The sequence below is a fragment of the Ostrea edulis genome, chromosome 5 (assembly GCF_947568905.1).
Source record: "Ostrea edulis chromosome 5, xbOstEdul1.1, whole genome shotgun sequence".
Lineage (NCBI taxonomy): Eukaryota > Metazoa > Mollusca > Bivalvia > Ostreida > Ostreidae > Ostrea > Ostrea edulis.
Genome location: NC_079168.1, coordinates 78,954,946 through 78,976,248, shown reverse-complemented (window position 1 = coordinate 78,976,248; position 21,303 = coordinate 78,954,946). Strand labels below are relative to the sequence as shown.

Sequence of the window (21,303 nt, the reverse complement as noted above, 5' to 3'; positions counted from 1 at the left end):
GGATATTTTCATATACATTGGTCATTAGACAGATAAATTTTCGATCACAGTCCATTTTTGCAAAATTCTTATATGATTTGTGTATCACTTGATACAAAATAACCCTAAAAAGTTTTAGTATATAACATTTATTTGTCTGTATCATATGTATATACATACATTAAGCCATATATCTAGATTAATGCATAGCGAAAAATTCTAATCGAATTAAAGCTTTAGCATCTCACTAGATAGTATCCAAAAATATTTTTGGAAGGCGATTTGTATTCCGGAATATTGAAGTCTGATCAAAGCGTTCTCAGTAATATGTAGTGTCGTAAAATTACGATGTACAAAAAAAAACACTTTAGTATTACTTCCTTTAACTTAAGTATGGCTAAATTTCGTTTTTTTAAAGCCAAATATCTATTCAGAACGATACATATTAGAAGTAAAAAGCACAATACTAAATCAAATTAATTGATTTTGCGACATCCAGAAATGGGAATATCCAAATATTTGTCATTTTAATCATCACACCTGAGTTTTTTACTACATAATATGGGGGTGTTGGTGAAGAAATAGTAATGTCAAATCAGTCATCAATCGTCAGAGGAAAAGAAGGTATTGTAAATTGAACATAGCATTGAGTTGTGCGTTTTCTTTCATTAAGAAAAGTGTGAAACACAATCATAGGAATGTGAATACATTTACCTAGCTGTTACTGAGTTTAGTAAAGGTTGATTAACCTTGGATTCATTTAAATATTTCCTGATTTATCACCAGATTTATTATCAGAAACAATTGTTTTTGTAACTTTATTCATTATTTTCAGGGATATAAAAGAATCTAAAGGAAATTTACAATGCCATTTGGTTTAAAATTTAAAAGAACCAGGCGGTATGACATTTCTACGAAGAACGTGTTTGTTGTTGGGGTGGAGATGTTGGATCATTCCTACTTAGAGTGTACCCTGAACTCAGACAGCACTGGTCAGGAGTGTCTAGAGAGTATTGCCCAGCGAATAGAACTCAGCCAGGTATCGTAGAATTTCATTGTCCATTAATTCCGCTCTCTAGGCAATAAGATGTTGATACGTATTTGTTAATTTATATATATATGTTAAGAGATACATTGTATGCACAATTGTCATCTGAACCACTGGAATATTACAATCACTATAGGTCCATGCATATATATATACAGGGATTAAAATTAACCCTTAAAATTAAGTAGCCAAACGGGCTACCAACTTTCAAATTTCACTAGCCCGGAATGAGATTTACTAGCCCATATAACGAAGAACACATTTTGTTAGAAATATTCACTTTATTATTCACTGCATTTACTCTAACTCATGTTCTATTTCCTTTTCCATGCTTGGGGAATGTTTTGCAGGCCATCAAAACATGCCTAGCTCATCATCTAACTACAACCACGGTCTGTTTTCCTTCCACGAAATTTGGAATTTTCTCAGTCTTGTTAGTTCGTAGTTTTTATTGTATTCTCTCTTTTGTTTATTTGTGGGATCAGGAGCCTTTATCCCTTCAATAAATCCCCACATGATGCTTTTTGGATTTTCCTAATCGGGTTAATCTTCGCCCGTGTGCAACTAACAGGAAACATATCACACAACGTAAATGTAGATACCCAAATGCACCATTTAAAATTCTGTAATATTACTACGTAACACGCATAGATTGTATAGAGATTCGCCAATCGTATTTTTTATTATTTTATTTAAAAAGATAATAAACACAAACTATGATTTCAATGAGAAACTGGGTTTATCACCGATATTACAACATTGGACATAGAGAAAATTCTGGTCGCCAACCGGGCCAGTGCCTTACGAAGTTTTCATCGCCCGTACCAATATTTAGTCGCCTCGGGTGACCGTGTGACAGTTAATTTTAATCCCTGTATATATATTAAATAATAGACTCAGAAAACGTGCATGATGAGTTTGTTGAATACATCTTCTACATGATTTTGATATAAAGACTTTATTGATTGTATATTGTTTAATGTCTCTCTCAAGAATTTTTCACTCGTATGGAGATGTCACCAATGCCAGTGAAGGGCTGCAAAATTTAGGCCTTTGCTCAACGCTTACAGCTTTTGAACAGGGAGGGATCTTTATCATGCCACACTTGCTGTGATATGGGGCCTCGGTTTTTGCAGTCTCAACCAAAGGGCTGCCACATTTAGTTGTCTTTTATGACAAGCAAGGGGTACTGAGGACCTGTTCTAACCTGGATCACTACAGGATCATATATAAAGACTTTAAGAATGTATATGGAATATCGGAACTATTATTTTGTCTCCGATTCTGTCACGGTTTTAATATTTATATAGTATGACCAACGAGATCTCGTTTTATGTGTTAACTTAGGCAACTTTTCAGTAAATAAGCACAGTGCATGTTTCAGATATAACGAATTCAGGCACTAATCATCGTTTTTTCGGTAGGTAGGGGGTTTGGCGCAAACAGAGATAAAAGTTGCCCTCTTCATACTTGTCTGAAAATTCTTAGTTAGCAAGAAAAGTAGTTCTACCCAAACCCCAAAATTGGGGAGAGGGGGGAGGGAGTATTCTTCAGTATACTCATTACATGAGTTCATTTCCTCGGTCCAGCCTTGCATTTACACTACCATTTATCACTACTACCGGGTATAAAACGTGGCCAGCTAATAGCAAGCTTCAAAGCGACGGGCTCGCTCCAACAGTTACACATGTCAGTCACGTGATTTGCTCTTCATCAGCTGAAAAATGATGGGGATTACCCATAATGCTTCCTGAAAAATGTCGTCATCACTGTAGTACACTTTATTAACAACCCCATAAATAAAATAAATAAATTATTTAGAAAGTACCAAAAATGTTTTAAAATTCCAGACAAGCTTTCTCCCAATCTGATTAGAATCAGATCGTCGGTCCGCTCCTTTTTCTTCATCTTTTTTTTTGTTGCTACACGTAGCGACAAGATGAAGAAAGAGGAGCGGATCGAGGATCTGATTTTAATCAGATTGGCTTTCTCCTATCTTACCATCGTATATTTTGTTATTGCTTAAGTTTATTTGAAAGGAAAAGCAAAACATTGCACTTGATTTGACATCGCAATGTACTGTTTACATTGTATTATAGTTCCCATGATAAATGGATAGGGGGATTAAATGTCTAAAGTCATTGTTGCAAGATGTAAATTTGTAAATGGTCTTTGCTTGACTCAACATTCACACCGTAAAACATAATAAGTTGATGTTTGGATGTAAAAATGATGAGCCATAATAAAAGGAGAAGTGTGCATTTGAAGTGGTGGGAGGGGGGTGTCTCTTGTACTTGGAGATTGATGTAAAAAAAAAAAAGTGATTATTTACAATATCATTGCACAGCAGTCAGTGTTGTTATACTGTTATACACAATGAGAAAATCTAACAAACTGAGTAAATATCCACATACGATAGAGGAAATACACGACGCTGTGAATTATTTTTGAGCTGCTGTCCGCTACCAAACATCAGAAATTTAATCTAATAACTTGTGTTTTGGTATTAGGATATTTGCTTGAAACATTCTAAAAAAATAATCTTCAAATCATGCAGATAGTTTGTGTCAGAAGTGAATTGTCTTTAGCCATCACTAATTTGTATGCAAGAGTTGCCCGTGTGAAGCATAATTTTCGTAACTTCTTTTTCTGAAATGTTCAAATTTTTCCAAACTTTAAAAGTTCTGGTAACTGACTGGCCGCTTACTCAAGTTGCCCATGGTTGTGACAGACCACTGCTCCCCTTCATTATAGAATGTGAAGTGCATAAAGAATAGAAGCGTTGGATGTGGATTGAAATTCCAGTTCTTGTGGTAGAGAATGGTCCTCCTTAAGATATGTCATTTGTACAGTAACAGAAGATGTACAATGTAGCCAAAAAAAAAGATTTTCATGCTTCTGCAGGTTCATTTGTGTTAAATATGTGAAGTCTTAAGTTTGTAGAACTGGACTGATAGTAATTTTGAAGGGAAATAAATCCGACAAGCAAACAAACATTTTACATCGATGCGTTTCAGATAAAAATTTCAAATTGTTATAGTCAACGATTTATTGAAATAATAAATTAGCATAGACTTTAAACATTTTTTCCTTTCTGATTCTGTAGACTCAGTACTTAGTTCTACTTACGCTACTTCTAACATTTTTATCTTCTTCAGACGCAGTACTTTGGCGTACGATACTTCTAACATTTCTATCTTCTTCAGACGCAGTACTTTGGCGTACGATACTTCTAACATTTCTATCTTCTTCAGACGCAGTACTTTGGCGTACGATACTTCTAACATTTCTATCTTCTTCAGACTCAGTACTTTGGCGTACGATACTTCTAACATTTTTATCTTCTTCAGACGCAGTACTTTGGCGTACGATACTTCTAACATTTCTATCTTCTTCAGACGCAGTACTTTGGCGTACGATACTTCTAACATTTCTATCTTCTTCAGACGCAGTACTTTGGCGTACGATACTTCTAACATTTCTATCTTCTTCAGACTCAGTACTTTGGCGTACGATACTTCTAACATTTCTATCTTCTTCAGACGCAGTACTTTGGCGTACGATACTTCTAACATTTCTATCTTCTTCAGACGCAGTACTTTGGCGTACGATACTTCTAACATTTTTATCTTCTTCAGACGCAGTACTTTGGCGTACGATACTTCTAACATTTCTATCTTCTTCAGACGCAGTACTTTGGCGTACGATACTTCTAACATTTTTATCTTCTTCAGACGCAGTACTTTGGCGTACGATACTTCTAACATTTCTATCTTCTTCAGACGCAGTACTTTGGCGTACGATACTTCTAACATTTTTATCTTCTTCAGACGCAGTACTTTGGCGTACGATACTTCTAACATTTCTATCTTCTTCAGACGCAGTACTTTGGCTTACGCTACGTGACAAAGAAGATGCAGTATCACTGGATAGATCTGACAAAGCCGTTGAAGAAACAGATAGAGAAGAATCTGCAGCCAGGTCACTCCCCGAGACTCTACTTCGGTGTCCTGTTTTACATCCCAGGAGCTCACAAAATTGTTGATGATGTTGCAAGGCAAGTGATTTCATTTTTGCAGCCTGTTGTGTATTCTGAAATGTATATTTGATGGACTACAGCTTGATGAGTATTAGCATGTAGCTTTCTCTTCAAGTAGAATTTACAATTGTTAATTATTTTGTACACGTAACTGATTATTTGGTTAGATGTTAATCATTTTGTACACTGATTCTTTGACTAGATATTATTTTTTGTACATCAAATTTCTGTTGTAGATATCAGTACTTTCAGGACTTTGATTCTGTTGTAGATATCAGTACTTTCAGGACTTTGATTCTGTTGTAGATATCAGTACTTCCTGCAGTTGAAAACAGACATAGTTGAGGGGAGAATCCCAGTCAGTGTAGAGCAAGTTATTCGTCTTGGAGCTTTCAGTCTACAAGGTAAGAGAGGCATGTTCCATTACAGGGAAATGCTGTATACAGGGAAATATTCGCCCCCGTTTTATTTTCGTCCATTTCACCCTCATTATCAATGGGCGAATTTAAGACTGGGCGAAGCTAAATTGGAGCGAATCCCTCAGCAAGTGTAGAAAGACAAAAATAACCCTATATATAGTAACATTTCGTCGTTAAGGTTTCCTGTACTGCAAATTAATTGGTGCATACACATATTGGGTATTCTTTTACATTGTATATAGAATACTTTTATAATTAACATAGCTATGATAAGTGTATGGTTATTATAAAGTCATTAGGAGACCTAACAACCCAAAGTAATGAAATTCTGTTTAAATCCCAGTGTTATGAATATTGATTATGGTGGATAAAATGTGATACATTTAGTTCTTAAACACATGCATGAGATTAAAATCTTATTTGATAATCTAAAGTGCCATCTCTGTGTGATGTAAGTTTTTTGTATTATGTTAAAACAATGTTTGAAGTGAGCACTTGATTTATTTGACAGCTGAGTTTGGAGATTATGAATATGATAAACAACAGCAAGAATATTTTGAAGATAATGATTTATTTCCCAAGGTAAGGCAAATGTTTACTTATAACTCTGTAATTTACTATAGGATTAAACATTCTTTTTGAAGAATTTATCGATGTGTAAACTCCGGACATTTTACTCACAAACTGAATAAAAGTGCGAAGCACTTTTATGTTAACTTTGTGAGTAAAATGTCCGGAGTTTACACATCGATAGATTCTTCAAAAAGAATGTTTGATTCTTATAATTCCAATTCGTTCACTTTATTAACAATTGCAAAAATTTGAATAGTTTCCCTGCACAATGTTATTTGTTTTCAGGCGTGTATGAATACATCGCGTTTTTGGATTTATTGATGTGTAAACTCTTGTTCAGCTTTATTTTTGTCCAATCAAAACAATTGTAATAAATGATATTGGAATTATACTGCAGTATATAATAGCATGTAACACTACACCATATAAGCAGAATTTTTAGCAAGGATTTGAATTTGGCATTATTAGCAAGAGTGATGCAGTGTGCGAAACTAACTTTTCAATCCTGTAGACATTCGGTCCACAATCATTTTATTTCCTTTAAACCACACCAAATTCTTAAAGACCAAAATGAAAACAGTAAAATTAGCACATGAAAACTAATTGCTGAAGATGCAAGATATATCGTGGAAAACCTTACAAATATTAAGAGCTTTGATTTTTCAGCTGTTTTCAGCATTCTAAAAAGAACAGTTAAAGCTTTTGAAAGTTTGCACTTGATCCTTGCAGAAGAGGTACCGTTGGGATCCGAGTTAGAATAGGTCCTCGGTACCCCTTGCTTGTCGTAAGAGACAACTAAATGAGATGGTCCTTCGGATGAGACCACAAAAGGCCCCATACATGTCACAGCAGTTGTGGCACGATAAAAATCTTCCCCTGCTTAAAGGCTGTAAGCACCGATGCTTGCATAGTCCTTAATTTTGCAGCCCTTCACCAGCAATGGTTACATCTCCATGAGTGAAAGATTCTCAAGCATTACATTAATCAATATACAACCAACCAATCTTACAGAAAGCAAAAACACATCCATATAGAATGGCCACCCATGCTGTTCCTTAGCAATTACGAAAGCTGTGATTAGCAGTGATTACATGAGATTGCTACTGGTAACGGAACTTGGATTTATTTTTTAAAACTCGGTACTAAACATAACAAAGGTTTGGATCGGCAAAACTGACTAAGGGCACACAAAGATGAAAGTGAAAGTACATACTGAGTTGATTCTGTTCCATTCCCTCCACTTCTTTTTTAAAATGAAATACTCTGATTTGAATAATTCATCCTTAGATTGTGGAACATTTTATTATAAAAAGGGGTGGGCAGAAAGAAATGAACATAACATAGACTTTGTATGACTTGGTTAGATTTCCTATAGACAAAGTTGATCTATCGCTGTTTTGATCGATATAGACCGACAAGATTTTCTATAGACATATCGCTAACAATTTATTTCTTATCGGAGGTAACAGTTATCTTTCTTGGAATTATAAAGTCACTAAAATTAGCTCTTGCTAAATATAGATACCAATGTTAATGGAAAAATTGCTAAATTTGTGTCTTGGTAATAATTTCACTTATACTGTACTTTTCATATAACACTGTAACACTGTAATTTGCATATAACACTGTAATTTACATATATCACTCTATACTTATAACACTCCATAATTTACTTATAACACTCTGTAATTTACTTATAACACTCTGTAATTTTCATATAACACTCTGTAATTTTCATATAACACTCTGTAATTTACTTATAACACTCTGTAATTTACATATAACACTCTGTAATTTACATACAACACTCTGTAATTTACATACAACACTCTGTAATTTACATATAACACTCTGTAATTTACATATAACACTCTGTAATTTATATATAATACTCTGTAATTAGTCCCCTACTGACGAAGTTGAGGGGACTTTAGGTTTGTGCTCCGTCCGTCCGTCATTCCAGTTTTCCACTTTTTTTCTCTGTTCTTGCAGATATTCATTTTGTATTTGGTATGTGGCTTTGCCATAACAAGTTACAGATCAAGTTCGAACTTCGTCTCAGTCCGTTGATTTTTCACTTAGTTATGGCCCTTGGACTTAGAAAAATAACATGAATAATCAGTTTTCCAGACTTTTTTTGGTTGTGCTTGCAGATATTCATTTGATATTTGGTACATTGCTTTGTCATAACAAGTTACAGATCGAGTTTGAATTTCATCTCGGTCCGTTGATTTTTCACCTAGGTATGGCCCTTGGACTTAGAAAAATAGCATGAATAATCAGTTTTCCAGATTTTTTTTGGTTGTGCTTGCAGATATTCATTTGATATTAGGTACATTGCTTTGCCATAACAAGTTACAAATCAAGTTTGAATTTCATCTTGGTCCGTTGATTTTCCATTAAGTTATGGCCCTGGGATGTAGAAAAATAGCATGAATTGTTAGTTTACATCCAATTTTCTTATCTCTGTAGATAAGAATTAAGAATACTACACTAATTAAAACTTCTAGTATAGTAATACTACAATATAGCTAAATTATTCATGATCATCTACATGTCACAGTTTATTGACTTGGTTAAAGACCTAAACCTAATTATGAATTTGTCTTTTTTCTTGGTCTAGTCTCTACTTGAATAGTAGTTTATTTCCAACCTTTCCTATCCTGGTTCCCCAATTTTCCCTTTTACCATAACCTACATAATGAACTTTGAATATTGTTGTGGTACAGTGATTTTTGCAACCAGTAGGGGACTATATATTGCCATGCAATACTCTCAGAATGCTTGTTTATATATAACACTCTTTAATTTACGTATAACACTCTGTAATTTACTTATAACACTCTGTAATTTACTTATAACACTGTAATTTACATGCAACACTCTGTAATTTACATATAACACTCTGTAATTTACATATAACACTCCATAATTAACTTATAACACTCTGTAATTTACATATAACACTGTAATGTACATGTAATACTCTGTAATTTACTTACAACACTCTGTAATTTACATACAACACTCTGTAATTTACATATAACACTCTGTAATTTACATATAACACTCTGATTTACATACAACACTCTGTAATTTACATATAACACTGTAATTTACGTATAACACTCTGTAATTTACATATAACACTCTGTAATTTACATATTACACTCTAATTTACTTATAACACTCTGTAATTTATATATAACACTCTGTATTTTACTTGTAACACTCTGTAATTTACATATAACACTCTGTATTTTCACAAATGTTTCATTGTGTTAGTGTGGAAAAGTATAGGTCCTATTCTACAAACATAGTGAGAAATTACACCAAGTAAGAGTAATTCAGCTGGATTACTGTACTTGCATATTAATGCCATTTTTACACAATTAAAGTGTAGTCAGTCTTACATTTATATTAATCATTTCACAGGCGATGTACCGTGACGAGAATGCCGTGGGAGAGATGATGCACGAGGTACTGAGTTCCTACACTAACCTCCAGGGAATCCACCAAGTGAAGGCGGAGATGCAGTACATTAAGGAGATCCAGATGATGGACGGCTACGGCATGGAGTACTACACCGCTAAGGTAACCAAGTTCATCTCCACCATCTTATCAGAAACGTCATTTCTATGTAACAATCTTTTGTGATAGTCATGAGGTGGTGAAACTTGGTGAAAGTTTTTAGATCCATATTTTGTTGCTTCAAATTTATAAAAGGCTGTATCTCTAAACCAGTTCACTATAATCTTGCAGTTTCGCTGGTGTTCAGTTGAGGTTAAGAGATGTTTTAAGTATAATGTGATTATTGAACAGGATGAGAGAAGTAAAGAGTTGTACCTGGGAACTTCCTACACTGGTATACTGGCCAGGTATCTGGATGGCTCGCCTACCATATGTTTCAGGTAGATATTTAGAGATTATATATGTAAGACTCCAAAGTGCGATGGGACTCCAAAGTGCGATGGTCACACCAAACCCCAATGGTCTGCGCCAAACCCCGATGGTGTGACACGCCAAAGTGCGATGGTCCACACTCGTGCGCCAAAGTGCGATGGTCTGACACGCCAAAGTGCGATGGTGTGACACACCGAAATCCATTGTTTTGTAAACGACACAGTGTTGTGGTACAGACTGTACCAACCGTGTGTTGTTTCACTAAAATATCAGTGCAAAATCCATGCATAAAAAATAAGAAGTTCAACTTATTTCATTACCATCTAGAGTTGTGTTATTAAACATAAAACTTTCCAACGCGAAATTGTATAGAATGTTTTGCATTATATCATATTCTCAGGATTTTATTACGTGTACGTCACAAGTAATAAATGATCATGAATTAAAGAATGTTTGGGCGAAGAACATAGTTCGACAACAAATATACTTTGCCGTTCTCACTATCCTCAACCTTGTATACCTTGCCGTTGCTGTCGTCCATGTTGCATTTCTTCGGTTTCATTTTGAAAGACGTTAAGAATGACGTCACAATGACGTGACACCACAAACGTTACTGAACTCCGCACCATCGGACTTTGGCGTGGCCATCGCACTTTGGCATCCGTAACATTAACAAACCATCGCACTTTGGCACAGACCATCGCACTTTCGCGTGACCATCGCACTTTGGAGTGACCATCGCACTTTAGAGTCTTACATATATATATATATATATATATATATATATATATATATATAAAGAGAGAGAGACAGACAGAGACAGAGAGAGAGAGATCTTGTAATAACACAATTAAGGTACTGTATTTTTAGCTCACCTGAGCCAAACGCTCAAGTGAGCTTTTCTGATCAAAATTTGTCCGTTGTCTGTCAGCGTAAACTTTTCAAATTTTCATCTTCTCTCCAGAACCACTGGGCCAATTTCAACCAAACTTGGAAACAAGCATCCTTGGGTGAAGGGCTTTCAAGTTTGTTCAAATGAGGGGCTATGTCCCCTTCAAAGGGGAGGTAATCATAAAAATGCAAAAATAGGGTGGAATGATTTAAAAATCTTCCTCTCAAGAGCCACTGGGCCAGAGGAACTGAAATTTACATGAAAGCTTCCTGACATAGTGCAGATTCAAGTTGTAAAAATCATGGTCCCCGGGGGGGGGGGGGGGGGGGGGGGGGTAGGATGGGGCCACAATAGGGGATAAAAATTTTACATACAAATATATAGAAAAAATCTTCTCAAGAACCACTGGGTCAAAGTTTACATTTACATGAAAGCTTCCTGACATAGTGCAGATTGAAATTTGTAAAAATCATGGCCCCCGGGGGTAGGTTGAGGCCACAATAGGGACCAAGTTTTTACATGCAAATGTATTGGAAAAATCTTTAGATAGGGGCCAAGGTGACTGAGGTGGGCGATGTGGCCCATGAACCTCTTGTTGAATACTAAAGGGGAAATGAGAATTTCATAGTCAATGACATTTGTGTACATTTTAGATGGAATGAAATTGCCAGACTGACACAAAGCAAGAAAGTCCTGGAGATAGACACATCAAAGAGTTCCTGTCACTACACAATGGTAAATTTATACTGTCACTACACCATGGTAAGATTATTTTGAGCAAATGTGTATATAGTATGTACTATGTTTATTAAATGATCTGTATAGAAGATCAGTAAGGGCTATTCCAGAAATAAATACATGGGGGGGGGGGGGGGGTGTCGGGAGGCACCTTTTGTATATACCAAGCACCCATTAAAAAAAATAAAAAATTACCCCCATGACCCATCAAATTGATAAACTCATTTTACAATGACCCATCTAATTAAAAAAAAAAAACTAACCAGACCCACCACAAAAATATTTTTAAAAATGAAAATGGTACAAATCTTGCGAGGTTTTCGGGACAAACATTCTAGTCAATGATGCGGTAATGCCTGTGCGACATTGTATCACAGTAGTTCTGAAGAAACGATGTCATATCAACAATCAAAGGCATCTATGGCGGGAATGTTGGAAAGATTGGGAGTCCAAACGATGCTATTATCATGAAATGGGTATGGATATGTTTTTCCACGAATCGTTCGTCTTCTAATGGAGCCCGCGCCGCGCCCGGAGGCTTCTATATCACCATCACACTGACTGATAAATATAACGCATCGGTACCCTCGTATAAATCAACTAAGGTTTGCCTATTTTTATTAGAAAACGGAATACTTATTGGTTTCAAAATATTCCCAAAATCGATGCACTGTAAACTGTAATAATCTACAGAACAGAGTTCGCCGCCATCACGTCCAAAGGGACCCTAGTAAACGCGCCTCTAATTTGAAGAGTGCCGTAATGGAAAGTTATGCGCTGCAAAGAGCTACAACTCGAATAGTTCTATGTTACTTCTGATTTCCGATTTCGAAAGTAGCATTTCGAAAGCACGTTTTCAATTTTCCCTCCGACGTTTTGTAACCAACACGACAAGAGCGACAATAAAAATATTCTGAAAACTCAACACCCACGTGGCACAAAATAAAACAATAGAAACTACCCACTACCCATAATAAATATTTTTTTAACAGTCCAACCACGGACCAAATAAAATATGAAAAAATACGACCACCCACACAAAAAAATATCATTTGCCGCCCGACCCCCCCATTTGATCATTTCTGGAACAGCCCAAAGCAATAACAGTGTGTTTCAGATCTCATTTTACAAAAGACGATGTACAACCGTATTTGACAATGTGAAAGGTAAATCGACAGAATGATAAGGCAATTCTACAGTGTATATTAGCTTGTTATGGCTTCTTTCAGGAGGACTCAGATACAGCCAAATATCTGAAGAGGATGGGGTACCTTATACAAAAGTTCCACAAAACCAACAAAATGACTCCTAGGTAAGTTGACCTTTGATCTGAATTTGATTTAGAAAGTGAAATAAGTTTACATTTTTGTTCATTTTCAGTTGAATTTCTTATTCCAGCACTACTAGTGACTCTTGTTATAAACTGTGTAGTCGCATACAGCACATGATATGTTTTCAGCAAAGATATTCTGAAAATGGCCTGTTACTTTTATTCTACTGCAATACACTGGTCCCAGTTTGTGTACTGAATACAGAAGTTTAATTTTTATTCTTTGATTGCATGTTAAATCTTTAAATATTTTTAGATTCTCTATTCTTATGGCTTGGTTGAATTTTATTTTGTGCCTGCACAACAAATTTGCAATGCATCATCAAACTGATTGGACTGATCTGTACACCGGCCTCAGCATGTTCTATAAATAGATTGATGCATGACAATCTGTTACAGTTCCAGTCTTGTTGACCTTTCTGACCTCACAGCTGACCAAGGACAGTAAGCTATGCTACTCTGCATGTTACTATTCTTAGCTTGTTTCCCTGACAACAAGCACATCACTATGGTGATTATGCTGTGGTAGCTGCTTCGATGCATTTTATATTCAATAATCATTCTAATTCATCGAGGGGTACATCCTGATAAACTCATTAGCTTAGATTAACCTTGGTCGACAGATATGCATACACATGTAACAGTATATAACCTACATGTATTTATTCTAATATTTATCAATCTGTTTGTTAATCAAGTTCTGAAACTTTGTATCATCTTAAGTTTGTAGTAGGATTGAGTTCTGTCTTACACTTTTGTATTTCAATATGTATGATAGTATAGGATTAAACATTCTTTTTGAAGAATTTATCGATGTGTAAACTCCGGACATTTTACTCACAAACTGAATAAAAGTGCAAAGCACTTTTATGTTAAGTTTGTGAGTAAAATGTCTGGAGTTTACACATCGATAAATTCTTCAAAAAGAATGTTTGATTCTTATAATTCCAATTCATTCACTTTATTAAAAATTGCAAAAATTTGAATAGTTTCCCCGCACTCTGTTATTTGTTTTCAGGCGTGTACGAATACATCGCGTTTTCGGATTTATTGATGTATAAACTCTTGTTCAGCTTTATTTTTGTCCAATCAAAACAATTGTAATAAATAACATTGGAATTATTACAACATATACAATTGTAAATTGCTATGGATTTTCTTTTCTTTGTAACACACAACATTTTAGAGTGTTATATAAGCATTTCCTACAGAACGTGATTTATGCACCTACATGTACCTGTAAATAATCAAAATGCTATAAAATTTGAAAATTTATGCATTGCTTCAAATCATCATCATATTTGATTAAGAGCCACATTGAATTTTGATATTCCATATGAACATGTACAAATGAACACATATTTCTGTTTTGGTAAACAATTTTGCAAATGTCATTTGAAACAGCTCAGTTTTTGTTTTCAAAATTGTATATTGTTTATATGCAAGAAATATATACCTTTAACATGTTTTATAGATTTGTTTTACATGTACTTGCTATTTTTTTTTTCAGGGATGATATTCAAACATCACAGCAAATTTTCTCAGACCCATTGGTAAGCCAGTTTCTGTTATATGCAATGATCATTGATGTTTAAACATCACAGCAACTTTTTTCAGACCCAGTGATAAGCCAGTTTCTGTAATATACATGGGGAATTGGTTTTATCATTGCTAATGTGAAACAGCAGCTGTCATCTAGACATTTAATACAACTCTTTGTTTATGGTGTTTTTTCCCCCACAGACTCAGTCACAGACATCACTGACCTACTCTCAACATTCCGCTTATTCTCAAGTGTCACATGACCAGAGGTTTGATCCAGGTAACAGGGTCTCTTATTTATCTATCTACCTGAAACATGTGACCTTCAATGCGAACTTCAATTTTTTTTTTTGGCTCACCTGAGCTGAAAGCTCAAGAAGTAAGCTTTTCTGATCACTCCTTGTCTGTCCGTCTGTCAACTTTTCATAGTTTCGACTTCTTCTCCAGGCTAATTTCAAGCAAACTTGGTACAAATTGTCCTTTGGTGAAGGGGATTCAAGTTTGTTGAAATGAAGGGCCATGCCCCTTCAAAGGGGAGATAATCACAAAAATAGGGTGGGGTCATTTAAGAATCTTCTCAAGAACCATTGGGTCAGAAAAGCTGAAATTTAGATGAAAGCATCCAGGTAAAGTGGGGATTCAAGTGTGTTAAAATCATGACCCCCAGGGGTAGGGTGGGGCCACAATAGGGGATCAAATTTTTACATGCGAATATATAGGGAAAATCTTCTAAAGTCTTCTTCTCGAGAACCACTGGGCCGATTTACCTGAAAGCTTCCGGGTATAAAGTAAGTTCAAGTTTGTTCAGATCATGGCCCTCAGGGGTAGGATGGGGTCACAATAGGGAATCAAAGTTTTACATAGAAATATGTAGGAAAAATCTTTTAAATCTTCTCAAGAACCACTGGGCCAGAGAGGTTTACATGTACATAAAAGCTTCCTGACATAGTGCAGATTGAAGTTTGTAAAAATCATGGCCCCGAGGGTAGGTTGGGGCCACATTAGGGATCAAAGTTTCATGTGAGAATATGTAGGGAAAATCTTTAAATTTGGGCCAAGGTGTTTCTCAGGTGAGCGATGTGGCCTCTTGTTTAACAATCATTATATCTATGTGAAGCCAATGATATTCATAATGGGAATGCCTGTATCTAAAATTTTTTTGTATTAAGTCATTCAGTCATTTGAATTCAATTTTTAACCTTTCATCCTTCTATCTGCAGATTTATCACAGTCTTCCATTGAGGATTTTTATCGACAGTCACAGCAGAGCCTGGAGACAACTCATAGTGATGTTGTCCATTATTCTGGTGATGGTAGCTTCACTCATGTTAATGGAGGTCAGCTGATTACAGACAGCCCTGTGATTGGTCAGCACACCCATATACAGAGAAGTGAATCACACAGGTCCCCAGTGTTACCTGCATACCGACCTAGCCCGAGCTACGAGGAGGTGATGCATCGTCGGATGGGCCAACAACCTTCAGCAGTTCACGGTTCTCCGATTCTTCAGCCACATCAACATCCAAACACGATGCCCGACCTGTATCCACAAACCTCCCCCCGACTTTTACATGAGGCAGTGTTGATGCAGCAGCCTGCCCCCAATATCATGTATAATCCTGACGTTACTTATACTACTGGGAATGCATACATGACAAGTGAACTTGTGTCGTCCTACAGCAACAACACTATGTATGCCAACAGAGCAGCTTTTACAACAGAACTAGGTAACAGGGGAAGTAACTTAGTCATTCAGCCCACATACAGTTCACCAGAGTTGAATTCCCAGTTACCTCAGTTCAGCATTAAAGAGACTGAGCCCCTGTTGTACAAGCCACCTCCCCCTTATCCAAGGTCTAGCACCAGTACCCCAGACTTGGCCAACCCCAGACGGTCAAAGGTCATGTGGGGGAAAGTCCAGATTTAGTGTCCAGGAAAACTCTCGGAGTGAAGACAAGTTTTAATGGAAGTGTAGACAATGTTCCCAAGGTTGTGACGGACCACAATGAATTAAAAACTTATCATACAAGTTCAGAAAATGTTATTCTTAACCAAGAAAGTGCAATACTTCACAGAGATACTACAGATTCTGTGGAGCAATCATTAGTCTTGCCAGACATTTCAACTTCAGCAGTCAGCCCTGATATCACAGTTCAACAGCCAGAGACAGATGATGCTTCTAGCGACCACTCTGGTGCCACATTTCATGTCAAAGACACAGACAGTGAAAAAGAAGATGACCGAAGTCCTAAATTAGACAGTGTGAAATCAAAAATTGCTATCAAATTTGTTGCTCCCAATAAAGCCCCTCCGCCCTCCACCTCTAAGGAGCTCATCACCCGGAGGGAGAGCTTCCGTCGTCAGATGATAGCAAGGACAACACAAGACAATCCGATCGGGAAGGATGACCCTCAAGATCCTGTAGTCATTCCGGAGCACAATGATGGGAGTAGTGTTGTAGTCAAACCTACAACCAGTCAGTCCACATTCATTCGGCGATTCTCCAGCCGAAGGTTGTCCCACAAGAAACCAGATGTTCCCCCGATCACTAGGCGAGCATCAGACATCGCCACAAAGTTTACAGGGCTGGATGTAGTACCACCAGTGGGGAATTATGTCCGACAGGTCAGTGCAGAGTCTGAGGAACCGGTAGCTGCAGAGGAGGACAGTGATTCAGATTATGAAAAGGTAAAAATGAATAAAAATAGAATATGATTCAGATTACAAAAAGGTGAAAATGAATAAAAATAGATGATGATTCAGATTACGAAAAGGTAAAAATTAACAAACAGGAGGACAGTGATACTGATTACAAAAAAATTAGGAATTAAAAAAAATAGGTGGACAGTGATTTCTTATTACAAAAATAGACAAAAAATTTATTCGGATTATGAAAAATTCAGTATTGATAAAGAATTAATAAAACTAGGCAGATGTTGATTCAGATTATACAAAGATAAAACTTAACAAAACTAGGTGGACAATGATTTTGATTATGAAAAGGTAAAAATTATCAAAGATAGGTAGGCATTGGACCATTGCAGTTATTTTCTTCATTTCTGAGTTGAATATTGCAGATATTTTCTTCAATTATGAGTTGAATATTGCATATTGATTTTCATCATTTATGAGTTGAATATTGCAGATATTTTCTTCAATTATGAGTTTAACATTGCAGTTATTTTCTTTAGTTATGAGTTAGGCCACTTAAAATTAATTGATAGATTATCATCCCCACCTGCCCCTCAAAAAAGGGCCCACCCCGATTTTTTTTATTTTTGCAAAAATTATGATTTCAAACAAACTTGCTCCCCAGTCACAGTGAATGATTAAAGTCACAGAATGTTGGTTTTATATCTTCTACCAAGTTTTTTTTTTAAATGTTAACTTGATTAACACTTTGCGTGATGCCTTTTGTCATTAATTTTTTCTTCTCAGGAAATAAAAATTAAAAAATAAAATCCTCTCACCTGCCCCATATTTTTTTGTAACCCCGGATAATAATCTACTGATTAAGTTGAATTGGCCTTAATTATTGCAGTTATTTTCTTCAATTATGAGTTGAATATTGTAGTTATTTTCTTCATTTATGAGTTTATCACTTGAACATTGCAGTTGTTTTCTTCATTTATGAGTTTATGACTTGAACATTGCAGTTATTTTCATCATTCTAGGATGCCACAGTGAAACTGAAGATGGGGCCTCTCAAGATGGCTGCCATGAATGGTTTGACTATGTCCCGACCAATGGTATTAGCTCTTATGAATGATGAAAGCAGAGCTCCAAAGGATGAAAGAGTAAGTATCAAAAATGGAAATCTGAGCAGAAGAATCTGAGATAAAAGCTAGGGAGGTATGAAGTACAAGTGTACTAAGAACAAGAAAGTAATGACAAAGCAATGACGTCATACAAAAAGGAAAAATAATCAAGATCTGAATATACATGTATTCCAGTTGCATCATTTATTTGTACATGTATTATGCATTTGACTGATCAAACATCCATGAATGAATTTGTAGTGCTCTGAAGACTATATTTCTCTTTCTCGATTTTCATTTAATTTGATACATGTACGTTAATATGTATAGTTATTCCCATATTGTTAATTGATATTGCAAATTTATTTTCCAGAGGAAGCTTTTGGAAAACAAATTGTCGGAGAACTTGGTTTTTAAGGAGTTTGAAGAAATTCCTAAGAAAGTTCCATCAGCAGAGTGTGTGGTGGCCAGACTTCCGGAGAATGAGAGCCGGAACAGATTCCGGGATGTCCTGCCTTATGACGTGACACGAGTTAAACTCACTCCAAGAAAAGACAACCACTCGGGTTATGTCAATGCTTCACACATTAAAGTAAGTTATAACAGCAAAGGGACAATGAAGATTATTGAAATTTAATTCCCGAAAAATGTGTCTTTCGATATTATACACCTTAATTTTTTAAAATAAACTCCTTGGTTTAGATTTGATTTCACCTGTTAAAATTCATCATTGTATACATGTACTATTAGGTTTCTTCCATATAAGACGTAAACATTGTGTGTCCTATTAGTTGTTTTTTTTCCAGTAAGCTCCTTGTTTTCAAATTGAATTAATTTCAATGTTGTGTGTTTTTAGTTGTCTTTCGGAGACCGAATGTGGTGGTACATAGCAACACAGGCCCCCCTGGAGGAAACCACTACCGACTTCTGGCAGATGGTCTGGGAACAGGAGGTGGATGTCATCGCCATGTTAACAGACTTATCGGTAAGTGTGGAGCAAATGACGGTGATTTTTGTATGTGTAGGAGTCTTCCTCTGTAGAAGAGACCTTTACTGTGGTGTTGATTGCTTGATGTATTTGTAGGAGCAGGGAAAACAGAAGTGTTACACCTACTGGCCTCAGGAGATAGGTCAGGAGCACAAGATTACATTTGGACAGGTACTTGTGTAACACATCTCAAACCTTTCTGAATTATGTCCCTTTATCAGCATTGGAAATCTTTGTATTGTATGATCTGAACTATAAAACCATTTCTAAAACGTTTTGATTTTTTGAAAACCTGTAGCGTTTTATCAATTGAACAATAAATTTTCATTGTCTGCTATTTTTCAGTTTGAGGTGACATTGCTGTTCTGTAACGATTCTCTGTGTTACATCACCAACAGAATATCGGTGGTACACCTCCCCACCAAGAAGGAAAAACAGGTGTGGCATCTTCAGTATACTGACTGGCCAGACCATGGCTGCCCTGAGGACATGTATGGCTTCCTAGGTATATCAGGTTTTTTCTATCAGTACAAAAGAGCCTTGTCAGTATGGAATTCCTCCACACATGTACATGTATTCCAAGATTTAATGATTTAATCTACAATTTTTCAATAGATATGAATAATTTTTCTCCACAGCAGAAAAAGATAGAGCATGCAAAGATTTAGTGAACATATGGAATACTATAAGATCTAGTGATATCCACCTCCGTCATTGATCTGAAAGGAGGCTAATATTTTATAATGATGCAAATCAGTAAACCTGTTATTTGTGAATATACATGTAATATTTCTGATGTTTCCTGTAGGATTTCTGGATGAAGTCGACTCGGTTCAGCGACTGGCTGAGAGTGAGGAGGGAAGTGGAAAGAAATCCCCCATCCTGGTCCACTGCAGTGCGGGGGCGGGCAGAACAGGCGTGGTCATCCTGACCCAGGTCATGAAGTGGTGTCTGGAACACAACTTTGTAAGCCACTACAATGATGTCAGATATGGATAAAAAAATTACATTTCTGTCTCCTGTTTCCTAACTATAGCATTTACTTGTTCACTTTTAAATGATGCTGGATAGAATTTATAAATCATGATAATAAATATTTTGTAAGAATCACACATCCCTGAAATTTGATGGTATTGAGTGAACATTCTGAACTGTATTTCTGGTTGTATTTTTCTTCAGGATATTGATCTTCCTAAGGCCCTGGGTGCTATACGCCAACAACGAATGTTCATGGTTCAAACATTAGGACAGTATAACTTCATCCACAAGACTCTGATTCAATATTTAAAGAACTCCAGACTCATCTAATAGCTATAAGTATATATGAAAGGAACTCTATACTTGTCTGAAAACCATCAATATCAAAGAAATTCCAGACTTGTGTAAGCCCTATCAGTATATGAGGAACTCCGAACTCGTATACAGAACCCCAACAAACAAGGAGAACTCAAAAGCATCCAGAAAAACGTCCGAGTAGTTAGAGTCATCTGCGGTTCGTATCTGAGAAAGAACATTTCATGAGATTTGGAATTTCCCTAGAGGAATGATTCCAAAGAAAGCTGGTCTTTTTATCAACTTGTGAAATATTTCCTAGTGAAATAATTCCAAAGAAAGACTGGTCTTGTTATCAACTTGTGAAATAATGCAGTAACCTTAAATTAGATACACTGTGTTCATCGTAGGATTCGTGACTTATATATATATAGAAGTATAAAACTCTCTTGCTCATCGCCAGCATGCAGTGTCATTATATTTATATCGGTATACATGTAAATGATACTGAGCTAAATCTCAGTTTGTCAACATTTTATAGTTATTTAACATGGAACTGAATTTTAATGACTTGTATATGTGTTTTGGAAGAATTTCTAGATCGATATTTGATCACTCTATTTTATAGTAACAGTGAAATGGTATTTGTGAGTTCCTGTTTAAAGGTTGTAAACACATGAGATCATAATCATGAAACCACTGTTTTTTAAAAGGTGGACTAGTTGGTTGAAAATTTGATTTAGAAAGAGAATTATTAATGGTAATCCAAAGATCTTAAATTCTTGAAACTGATTTTATGTTGGAATTAAAATTTAATGTTTA

General features: G+C 35.9%; 1 protein-coding gene across 1 annotated transcript; it reads left to right on the top strand.

Moving 5' to 3' along the window:
* Positions 1–456: 456 nt before the first annotated feature.
* LOC125651642 (tyrosine-protein phosphatase non-receptor type 21-like) lies at positions 457–21,303 on the top strand. The gene is given in 21 exon segments (XM_048880337.2): positions 457–603; positions 815–1,018; positions 4,906–5,084; positions 5,373–5,470; positions 5,997–6,067; positions 9,494–9,652; positions 9,881–9,969; positions 11,507–11,588; positions 12,821–12,903; positions 13,321–13,365; positions 14,432–14,474; positions 14,665–14,743; positions 15,684–16,348; positions 16,351–17,151; positions 18,138–18,260; positions 18,595–18,813; positions 19,078–19,206; positions 19,306–19,380; positions 19,555–19,714; positions 20,018–20,175; positions 20,389–21,303. Coding segments are annotated over 20 exon segments (3,561 nt in total). The 5' UTR covers positions 457–603; positions 815–844; the 3' UTR covers positions 20,518–21,303.